This window comes from Kryptolebias marmoratus, linkage group LG9 (assembly GCF_001649575.2).
Source record: "Kryptolebias marmoratus isolate JLee-2015 linkage group LG9, ASM164957v2, whole genome shotgun sequence".
NCBI lineage: Eukaryota > Metazoa > Chordata > Actinopteri > Cyprinodontiformes > Rivulidae > Kryptolebias > Kryptolebias marmoratus.
This window is the reverse complement of record NC_051438.1, coordinates 9,051,955-9,063,840: the sequence shown is the minus strand read 5'-3', so window position 1 is coordinate 9,063,840 and position 11,886 is coordinate 9,051,955. Positions and strand designations below refer to the sequence as shown.

At 40.4% G+C, this 11,886-nt stretch overlaps 1 protein-coding gene across 1 annotated transcript; it reads right to left on the bottom strand.

Annotated features, from left to right (window-relative positions):
- Window positions 1–4,650: 4,650 nt before the first annotated feature.
- On the bottom strand, window positions 4,651–8,116 carry LOC112450628. The gene is made up of 2 exons (XM_025006722.2): window positions 7,958–8,116; window positions 4,651–5,405 (listed from the first exon to the last, which is right to left on the bottom strand). Exons 1-2 carry the CDS (start codon window positions 8,032–8,034, stop codon window positions 4,712–4,714), a joined length of 771 nt encoding a protein of 256 aa, XP_024862490.1. The 5' UTR covers window positions 8,035–8,116; the 3' UTR covers window positions 4,651–4,711.
- Between the last annotated feature and the right edge of the window lie 3,770 nt (window positions 8,117–11,886).

The following is an 11,886-nucleotide window of genomic DNA, read 5'->3' as shown; positions in this document are numbered from 1 at the left end:
TATATATATATATATATATATATATATATAAAATTCCCTTCTCATATATATATGTTGTTTTATTTGTTTTGTTTTATTTTGGGTTTTTTCTTTGTTTGATTTTTTTTTTTTTTTTTGGGGGGGGGGTTGTCGTAATTAGACAGATTGCTTTAAAACCTAAATGAATAAACACAATAAGGGCATAAACCTGACTGTTGTAAATGGTGTATAGTGCTGTGATGAAATGGCACCACCTGAAGAGGGTGCTGTTGAGCTGAAAACAAGGAGATATACATCATCAAGCTGCAGTTTAATAGGAATTAATTTTGATTTAATGAATAGAATACCTTCATTGTTATCCAGAAATGCTTTCCACTTGCTTTTTAACATAGGTCTATAAGGCGAGCATGTTTCCGCACAGTCTTTCTGATTTATAATCATCTCAGTGCACAGTGAAAGTGAAGGTCTGTGGTGCTCGGACCCAGTTTGACCTCTCTCTTTGTTTCCCTGTGAGTGATCTCCACTGTGCCAAAGAAGGGCTGCCACTGCCAAACAGAGAGCATCCTGGAAAAGGAAGAGCCTCCCCTTTACCGTTTGTTGTTGCTGTATTTTTAGTCTAAAGTGATTAGTTACAGGAACACTTGAAGCTGCAGTTACATGAATATAAACACAAACTGAGTCAGTCCTGCAAACTAACACGCTGTAGAAGCTCTAAAACTCTGAGGCATCTGAACTCTGTCTTCACATTAAAAGCAAGCGTTGGTTGTTGTTTGCTGCTCTCTACTGGACACTAATTACTGCTGCAAGAAAAAGGAAAAAAGGGTTAATGCACTGAAACGTAAAGCAGCTGTTCACTTTAATCTTGATTCATGTGTTTACACTGAGTTTATGTTCTTTGTATCAGAGCACATTTTCTTCTTTGGGGACAATGCTGCTGTACAAACCCTTCGCTGACAGAATGTACATTTGTTATCTTTCTCATCCCCAGCTGCAGAGTTGGGTCGTGTGAAAAATGATTGTAGTGGCTGATATCTGAGACCACAGCTTGCATTAGCGCTGCTTATAAACAGTGTGTTTTTGCAGCATTGATCCTATCCATTTGACTCACATTCGACTTAAACAAAAAACACTTTTCCGCTCAGCGTCGGTGCGTGTGTCGCGCGTGTGCCTGTGTATCTGTACTGCAGCAATCAGCAAGCTGAAAACCGGGTGGATGGATGATTTTAAACAAACTAAACTGAGGCCATTTCCATTCAATAAAATTTACTACTTAGCCATCACTTTGTCTTTTGCTGTAGAATGACATGAAGAAAAATGTAAGGGGTCTCACTGCCTCAGATGAGAAAATGGAGCGAAAGAACATGAAGATGCAGAGCTGATCTTACTTACTGTTTAGATAATGCCTGAAATAAGAAGATTGTAGGAGGAAGGAAGAGGGTAAATAAAGATAATTAAAACCATGGATGGGAAGGGCAGGGAAAAGACAGGAGGAAGTGTAAGATCAAAAACAAAGCCAAACAGAGGATGTGGGGTAAACCCTTTAACATGCCAGATAAGGTGTAGCTCTGCTCTTAAACCTGATGTCTGTGTTGTTTTAACCACTAATAATTAAGTTCAATAAGTAGAAAGATTTCTGAGCATGTTTACTATTTGATCCCAATTTTGCATTCAAAATTTTAAGGTTTTTTTTTCAATATTATTCTTACTGTTTAAATTTAGTTGGATAAAATTGCACATACTGTAATTAAATCTATATTTTGTGATTCATTTTCTAAGTCTGACACCATTGACTTTTTCTACTTACTTTTTACTTGGGATAAGGTAGCGAAAAGAAATGTTGTGCATGTAATCTTTTGAAAATCCACTTTCTTAATTCTGTCTGAAAGACGTGAAAAAAAAAGAAAAAGAAAACAATAGGACAGCAAACATGATGTTGAATGAAATTAAGTGAACATATCTTATCAGGCATCTTTTGTTTCCGTGAACTTGCTTACATAATTAAGTTCACTTCTTTAGAAAACCACGCTCACACTAATCCTCAAGTCTGAAATTTAACTGAGTGGAATGAGCCAAAGAAATAGTTTATAGACCAGTATAACAGGAACGTGTTGATAAATAGGGGAAACATTTTCGTGACCTCCATAACTGTAAGGTGGAAAATATTTGACACGGAAAACTATTAGACTAAATGTGGCAGCAATTCTGTGGTGACTATGGAAAAACAATTTCTTAGAATGCAGAAACCTTACAGCCATCAGTACAAAACTCTGCCAAGATCTTGAATCTGGAGGAGCAAAATTCTCTGATCTGATAAAACAACTATTAAATAATTTGGGCACAGTTCTCAAACGGTATAAGAGGAAGGAATCAGGAGCGTTAAAAGACTTGAGATGGGATTTATGGTTCTTTAAAGTAATCCGGATCTTGCAGATCCATTACTTTCAAAGAGCCATTTAAAAGACTGGCTCTTTTGAATGATTAGTCGCATTTTACTGCCAGTGCTGTAGTACAACATATGTTATTATCTATGTACCACGTGACCTATCACCCCCCCCCCACACACACACACACACACACACCTCCTGAGCGTATTTTCACCAATTATAACAACTGCTGCGCTCCGCCTGTTCTTCATCTCAGTGGAACAGCGATGCAGCTGAGGAGGAAAACACGAGGAGGAAGTTAAAATAAAAGAACTGCTCTTTACTGCCTGCGATCCAGCTCCCTTTGTTCAAACGATTCGGATTGTGCTTGTAGAAGACAGATGCAAAGAATAGACAATGAAATGTCCTGTAATAAACATCATTTGGATCTCTATAGAAACCCTGGAGTGACTGAAGCAGATTGTGAAAGTTGATGAAGCAGCTCCACAGCGACCCTGCTCAGACAAACTGGTTGAAATGTTTTCTAATGATGGATAGTAGACTCTTCAAAAAGAAAGGTGTGCCAAGCTTGTCTGATCATTCCCCAAAAGAAAGTCAATACTCTCCAATGTTTTCTAAGGAAAATGCTTTCCCAGTGTTTATAATTATGTCAAGATTATTAAGAAATGAGAAAATTTATGAAGAAATGGTACTTTTATAATAATCCAAACTGACAAAATGCTGATTTTTTGATGTATGAACTGTTTAAGAAGCATAAAAACACCAAGATCAAAAGAAATGTTGAAGCTGCTGCTTGTTGCTCAATAGTGTCACCATGGTAACCACACACGTTTGGATTTCACTCCCTTACAGCAAATGTAAGTGAGACAAACAGAAACAGATTGAAAGGTAAGCTGTGCAGTTGCTGTGCATAAACTATAAATCATCTTGTCATCTTGCAGCTGTTCCCTTTTCAGGGGTCTCCACAGCGAGTCCTCCTCCATCTAACTCTGTCTTCTGTGTCCTCTGTCCTCACTCCAACTCCCTCCATGTCCTCTCTAACTGCATCCATATGTCTCCTCTTTTTCTTTTTCCTGGCAGCTGCATCTCTAACATCCTTCTACCAATATACCCACTGTCCCTCCTCTGCACATGTCCAAACCATCTCAGTCTGTCCTCTCTGACTTAATCTCCAGTCCTTCAACCTGAGCTGTACCTCTGATGACCTCATTCCTAATCCTGTCCATCCTCGTCCCTCCCAAAGAGAACCTCAACATCTTCAGCTCTGCCACTTCCTGTTCTGTCTCCTGTCTTTTTGTCCGTCCCACTGTCTCCAAATGATACAACACAGCTGCTCTCACCACTGTCTGTAAACCTTCCCTTTGACCTTTGACCTTTGCTGCCACCCTTTTGTCACAAATCACTCCTGAAACTTTTCTCCATCCACTCCATCCTACCTGGACTCTCTTCTTCACCTCTTTACCACACTCCCTGTTTTCCTGGACAGTCGACTCCAAGTCCTTGAAGTGCTGCAACTTTGTGACCTCTGCTCCTTGCAAACTATAGATCATAATTTAACATTACCAAACCATAAGTGGTACAAGCATCTGGTTGTCCAACATGTCAGTTTTTATGTGTCTACAGGGTTTTATGTAAGAGATACAACAAGTCAGAGGAGGCTTCACTTCCAGTTTTGAGCAGAAAATTCTGAGCAAAAATGGCTCTCTGCATTCTGACAGGATTTAAGAAAAAAAACACAAGTCCTACAGCAGTGAGAGACATGCTGGGAGAACGAGAACAAAAATACCTACATTCTGATCTATAAACTGTAAGAAGTTGAGTAAAAAGAGTTTGTAGAGTTTTGGAAAGTTTAGGTAGCTCAATATTCAGAGGGTGTGACATCCTCACACTCTTTGTTGAACATTCTGTTGTTAAATCCTTAAAAAAAAATCATAAAACTTGAACTATGAAAAGGTCAGTTCGGTCATGTAAAGTCCACATTTCTGTGACTCATTTAAGCTTTGTATGATGTTTCCACTGTGAAGTATGTCTGATCTGTAGAGCTTCAAAGTCTGACCGTTATCAATGTGAACATTTTTAAGATTGTTTTTTTGAACTTTTGCTCATGCCATATAATATACTACTAATAGATGTCTTAGCGTGCCATTCCATTCAAGCCACAAGTTTTGATGTAATGTGTTGGGTTTTTTTAAACACTGAGGGAGGAGCAGCCAATGAATGGGCGCACTTCATTGCTTACACACTGACACTTTCAAAAGAAGTCTTAAACAGAAAACAGAGAAAAGCATCACATTGTACTTAATTTAATACTACACATTTGTTAAATACAAACTTATTTTCACAGGCTCTTAATGAAATGAGCTTCGTCTCCTCTGTGGTTTAAATTTAAAAACAGCGTAATGCAGCCATGAATCTACCAACCATAACATCCTCCTCAGGCAGAGGGAGAGCCAAGGCAGTGCCGACAGGTTAGTCTGTCGCCTGAAGTCCTGCAGAAGTTTAGACACCAGTTCTAGTAGCACAAGCATCCAGACCAGACTGCAGCAGAGCTGAGCCTGGTGAGAAGTCCTGAACCTCCGAGTCTGCTGAGGCCAGCGGGACACCAGCATGGCCTCCAGTCCCAGCAGAGCCAGCAGGAACAGAGAGGCCAGGTGGTGAGCGTCGAGCAGCTGCTGACAGAGCACGCTCACGGTGTCCCTCACAGGTGTCACCACCTCCTCCTCCACCCAACAACCCAGAGTCATCCCCAGCTGAAGACCCCACTGCAGCAACAGCAGGCCGTCTGTGAAAGCCAGCTGGGCCAGGAGCACCGTGGAGGGTTTGGTGGAGATGTGAGGCGAGCGCAGCAGCCACAGAGCCCTCAGGCTGAACACGCAGCTCACCAGCAGGGGGAGGCCAGCCCCCTGGGGGAACAGCAGTACCGTCACCAGCTTCAGCAGGACGAAGCGGCGCAGCCATCCTCGGGAGGCGGGGCCCCCTCCCTCTGTGACTGAGCCGGGCCAGCACTGGGAGCTCATATCCCACACAGACTTCCACACAGACCTGCAGAGAGTTCAACACTGACAGGTTAGCTCAGAGTGAAGCTCACACCTCATTTCTAAATATTGTCTCTGCACCACAGGCACACATAGACAGGTTTAACACATCTTGTCTGACTCTCGGCACACTCTCCCTTTGTGTTATGGTTGTTTTATATAATACAATGTTTATTTAGGAAGAAATAAGCCTTGGGGAACAAGCAGCCTCCAGTAAATCTTTTAGCACTCAATGTATCTGTCATAAAACTGAAATTAAACTTCAGTTATGCAAAAGTAAGTCAGGGCTCAATAAAACAGCATATATTTTTTTTGTTTGTTTGTTTATTTTCTAGAAAATAAGGACTAAAACACAGTCTTATTTACAGGCAATGACATACAGCTCTGATACAACAAACAGTATACTTCTAAGCCTGGAGCGACACACGTAAAATAAACATTTTCATGACATTTATTACATTTTAGAAAAATTACATACACACACATACAGGACAATTGTAAGTAATTTACAATAAAACCAGAAACTAACAGGAAATAAAAGGGTTTATTTGTGCAGTTTTTACTTGTGAGGCCAGTGTGGTCTTGTCTTCAGATTTCAGTGACTGAGCCATGCCAGTGCTTGCAGGCCCACATCATAAATACGCTGCCATGACGCTCCACCCAGAACTCGTATAAACTACTACCACAATAATAAACCAGCATGATCTAGCTACTGACTTTTTGGCAAACTCAAGGCTCATTTTGGATCTGTCCTGGTCTATCACACATAATAGGGTGTCCACTGTGTTTTTCATGTGTGCCTGGAGAACTTTTAAGTCTTCAGTCTCTGTTCTGGCTGATTTCTGATATGTTAGCCGTGTCGTCAGCCAGTGTGAAAAGGTCAAACAGTGGCAAAGACCCACGACTCCAACCATTAACAACAGGAGCCCCGTTTTACAAATCACTTGTGTGATTTGTCCACAAAGCTGAGCCCCTCTTTAAGCTGCCTTTGGTAGTTCATAAATCACTAAATGAGCTGGCCACACCCCGTCATGATGTGAGCTTTGGGAGATGAAGATGGCGACGAGAACTCAGTCGTGTAGATGACAGATTATCTGTCATCACTACATTATACAACTGAACCACAGTGCAGTCTTATCTTATCAAGCACTACAGCTTTACTTCCTCACTTGCATTGACTTCAATGCCCCTCATGTCCCGTTGAGACAGTAAAAAGGTGTCTCAGGACCGGACTGAAAGTGTATTGTGAGAAGAATTTATGGCATCTATCTATCAAACTAATTCAAACAGAACCATGACAACACAAACATCCTGAGAAACATTTATGACTATCATTTTATTTGTCTGATGGAACAGCTGAAAATGTGCTGTTATCAATCTTTTATTTTGACTTTTTTTCATTTCATTTATGGAAATCATCTCAAGATCAAGCACGGTGTTTGATGACCCACTTTGGCAGGCAATCATATATCCTCTTGTGTCTGTGTTCGTTTGTCTGTTTCAAAAATATCTTATGAGCCACTGGAAAAATCTTAATGTAATTCTAAGAAAGTAATCTTTGGATGTACATTTACAAGTTATTAACTTAAAGACAGCCGGATTCAGGATGGCCGCCACAACTAATTTACGTCATCAAACACAAAGATCGCTATAAGTCTGTCCACTGTACAGATATTGAGCTAAAATTTGGTGTGGTAGTAGCTGAAAGTCATCCCTGACTTACACTTCAAGCACAAACTGTCAGGTGTATTGGAGACTGAGGTGAACCCAATTTGCAGACTCATGGTGATAGCTCCAGGAACAAACTAATTTATTAAAATAAATAAAAACAAAGACTGACGCAGCGGCAAAACAAAACTAAATACAAAGGCACTAATAAAATCCAAGGCAGACAAAAAGCACAGGAGGCAAACCATGAAGCGAAACCAGACAGCACATGAAGCGACAGCAGACCAGTGAGTAAGTGGAGGAGATGACCGGGTTTTAAAGACAGGAGGTGATTAGGAGAAGCGGGCACAGGTGAGTGATTACAAAACTTGGGGCAGGTGTAGATGGACATGGCAGGCAAACAGGTGATTGACTGAGGACAGGTGAAATATGAAAGAGAACACAGAGAGCAAAAAAACAAGTAACAAAACTAAACACAGGAACAACCAAAACCAGAACAATAAATCCAAACTTTGGGTTTATTGTTCTGTTTTTGAAACATAAGCAATAACCCTAAAAACAAAAAGAAAACCCAAATCCTGCCACAAATAATTCAAGATCTTTCTTTGAAACGTTAACATGCAAGACAGCAGATTAGGAATGACAACAAAGATATAACAGATCTATATAGGGCCTATGTAAATTTAAAAGTGCCTCTTAAATATCAGACTGAATTTAATAACTTTTATTAGCCATATGTTCTAGTATCGGTGAAACAAAAGCAGCTTCCTGTCTCCAGTTTGTTCCTACCTCATGCTCAGCTCATACCTTCCTTTTATTGAAAGAGGAGCTTCAGTAATAATCACTGATCCAACCTGTTTATCTGCCTTAAAATGATATGTTGGGACTTACCTGTGTTTAGGCAGGAAGTTCAGATTAAAATTTGTAGTTCCCAATTCATATTTCTGGGATGTTTGATATTTTTCCATCCTCGATGCTGCTGAGCTGGAAGCACGTGAAGAGTTGTTTCTTCCAAAGATCGCCTGATCCCCTCTGAATCAGTCCACACATGCCATCATGTCTCTGTAATGAACAAAAAAAGAGAAAAAAAAACTGACTCACGGTTGTGCAAACCTTTGTGCTTGAGGGGTTTTCTTTCATCGCTGCTATCTTCGTAGAGCTGAAAAAGCAGCTCTCTGTGGAAGATTGACTTCTGGGGACGGAGTTGTCAAAAAGTCCATTTTCTTCATATCTTGATTAAGGGACCGTCCCTAAAGACTATTTACAACTAAAGAATCTCAGATTCCATATGTAAGACATTTTCAGTTATATTTCAGACTCACCTGAACATAAAATCCTTTAGGTTGTGAGCACATTAGTTGTGGCTAAAACACACCATCGTGTCTATAACAACTTGGGCGTGATCATCAATATAATTTAATTTTGCAACAGCTGTCAAACAAAGTGGTTGTTATACGAGCTGATTAATCATGCTGCTCACAGAAACAGTACAATTTCCTTTGGCTTAGTCATTACACATCACACCTCCCTGTGACACTTTCAAATACAATCTTCTTACTGCGTGATTTTTTTTTAACTCTATACTTCTGTTTTGTTAGTGAAACACAGAGAATTTGCGTTAGCAAAACAAAAGCTGCATCACAGTAATGAGTCTGAGTTCTCAAGAAAACTTCAAACCCTCTCCAACATATCTCTGCCTTGATGCAAACCCTGATTTTTATTTCCCCAATTTTACTTAAAGTAGGACCACATGTCAAAAAGTAAACACCAGGGTAGGCTATTTCTTTGTCCAATCTTGATTCTTGTGTTGTGTCGTGACAAAGTACTTGAATCAAACTTCAGGCTCGCTGCCATTCAGGAATGCATTGTGGTACTACACAATACTCTAGTAGTCCTCATCAGGTTTGTGGAAGGACTTGGACCCAGAATGTAGACTGACACGAGGAGCTCAGAGATAAACTATTTTATTAAACAAAAGACTGACATGGCAGCAAAAATGAACAAGGTACTAACAGAGAAACACAAGGAGAACCAGATAGTGTGTGAAAGCAACGACAACGAACCAGCGATGAGAATATAAAGACTGACCATAAAGGCAGATGACGAGGAAGTGGAAACTGGTGAGTGAATACAAACTCGGGGCAGGTGCAGATGGGAGCTTTTCCGGCCGACAAAGAAGGTCACTGAGGTGCAGATGACTGAGGGCAGGTGAATAATGACGCAGGGGACAAAACTACACAACATCTCACTCAACACAAGGAATAAACTAAACACAAATGATTACCCAAAGAACTCAAAAGCACAGTTCTTTACAGTCTTTGTAGCTACCAATGAATCGATAGTGTAGCTATTTGTCCAAAATGCGTTTTACATTTGGCTTTTTAGGATTTCTGTGACTCGTAAATGTCCTGTTCTGTGATGAACCTGTAAATTTGTGTCTGAACCCAAGACAACCAACCACAAAAACAGTTTTAAAATTTTTAAAGTTTGAGCAAATTGAATTTGAGATGGAGGTGGGCATCAAGAGGAGGGGGGTTTATTTGCAGGTAGGTGTAGAAGAGAGTGGAAACAATCATCATGTAGTTCTTGGAATGGTGAGTTGCCAATTTACTTGGTTCCAATGGCTGACCCAGGGATGTTGAGAAGAAGAGTGTGGAGACCTGGGAAGGACAAGTGATCCAGACGAGGCTGACATGGAGACAAGTAAAAGAGACAAGTAGTGGATGACTGTGGGGGGAAAGTGGAATCACTGAGATTACTGAGGAGGGACAGAAAAAGGTGATTAGTGTACCGAGGATCTACCACCATGAACACATCCAATCCAAAATCACAAGTCAGGCAATGATCAGAATATAAGAGGCAGATAGCTTGATGAGGGTAATGTAAGAGACTGAGTCAGTGAATACAGACACTTGGTTAATCACTAGACTCATGAACCTGAACGTGAACAGACAAAGGCAAGAAGGCAAAGCTGATGAAACTTGGTTAAACACTTGGTGCTTGGTCAGACGAGGGTGAAGCAAGAAGGCAGAGTCGATGAGGCAAACTTGGTCAAACACAACTCAGCTTGGGCTTGTACTTGGACTTAGAGGCTAAGGCAAGGCTGCAGACAATTTAGCAGAGAGCAGGGAACACTGAAGAGAATTTAATGATGCAGGCAATGAGTTCATTAGCAGCAGAGCTGTAGACAGCAGTGAGTGGAGTATGGTCATGATCAGATTGCCACATACTTGCCCAATCTTTAAAAAAATAACTAAAATAAAACTGCCTAAACATTCTCCATGCATTTATATGTTATGTCTATCAGTTGAGGCCAAACTATGTCACTTGAAAATAATTGGAATTAAGTTTGGCTTTGTTCTTCAGACTCTGTTTTAGTATAAAATTACACAGACAATATAGAATACAAAATTTCTTTGAATGGCTGTTGCAAGTGTAACCGGGTGGTTTATTAGTTTTTAAAATGGTGTTTATGCGGGGGTGGTTTTTAAATTCTCACGCACGTTGAGTCCATGAACGCACGCATGCCCCACCTCCATTTCTGGTTCGCAGTGTTGCCTGGATTATTAGTATGTGAGTGCCAAGCAATGCCAAGCCAGTTATTTTCTGGGGCGTTGGCTGTTTGGTCAGTATCTGTGTTGCTGCAGGTGTGGGAGTGTGTCTTTTGTTGGATGAGCTCTGGCTTCATGCTCATCAGGTTGATGCAACAGGCCCTGGTCCATAAAGGGGACATCCGTATGGATGTATGCCAGTGTGTAGCAGATTTCCACAGTGGCTGTTTGGATTCAACTGTTAGTGGGATTGTGACAGATTGTTAAGATTAATGCTGTTGCCTTTTCTCACCTTTTCCTTGTTTTTGGAGTTGTTTGTTTTTTTCGGCCCATATATGCTCTCATGTAGCTGCCTCGTGTCCATCTGCTGCTAGGTGACTTGGAGTGTGTGTCAGGTTGATTTTAGGCTTTAGAACCAGCACTTTAAATCTGTTGTATTGCTAGTTAATTATAACTCCCCCTTTTTGGAGCATCTTTTTACATCAATCCAATTAAATAAACTGCTCTGTAGGATTTTAGTTTATGTAATTTGGGATTTATTTTGTTTTCTTTACTAACTTTGTTTAGGGTTATTGTGTGTTGATACTAATTTGGGATGCAGTGGTTTTTGTTTTAAGTTCCAAATTACTATAGCTAATTTTGCCTTCAGTTGCTGTTTCTTATTGGGTTTTAAAATTAAACAGTCTTCTTTTTATTATTGTAAAACAGAAAAAAATAAATAGAACATATTTTGTACACCATTTCTGCTTGTGTCATTTGATCCAGACGTACCTGGGTAGTTTTTAGTATAGGGAGACCCTAGACTACCTAACATTGTGTGAGATGTCTACCAGTTGGCTTTAGGGTCACCCCCTTCGTGTCACACAAGTAAAACGTTTCTTTATTTCTACTTTATTTATAGCAAAATATCACACCAAAGTGTCACCCATTGTGGCTGATCTCTACATGGAGAAAGAGGGACAGAGCCCTGAACTAAAGTGGATTTCTGGTATTAGTAGATAGAAACAGACCTGATCTTTCACATGCAATACAACTAAACTAATATTTTGATGTTGCAGGACATTCTAGTGGAAGAAAAATGCCAGACAAAGATTTCTGTGTAAATTTTCAACATCTTATGTCTCCCTGGGCTGCCACCTTATCGTGGTGGAGGGGTTTGAGTGTCCCAATGATCCTAGGAGCTATGCTGTCAGGGGCTTCATGCCCCTAGTAGGGTCACCCAAGGCAGACAGGTCCTAGGTGAGGGGCCAGACGAAGTGCAGCCCAAAG

Excerpts from the sequence above, each read along its gene's own strand:
- LOC112450628 (XM_025006722.2), bottom strand. The coding sequence starts at position 8,034 with ATGGAAAAATATCAAACATCCCAGAAATATGAATTGGGAACTACAAAT. Across the intron at positions 5,406-7,957 it reads AACTTCCTGCCTAAACACAG|GTCTGTGTGGAAGTCTGTGT; the intron begins GTAAGTCCCAAC and ends AACTCTCTGCAG.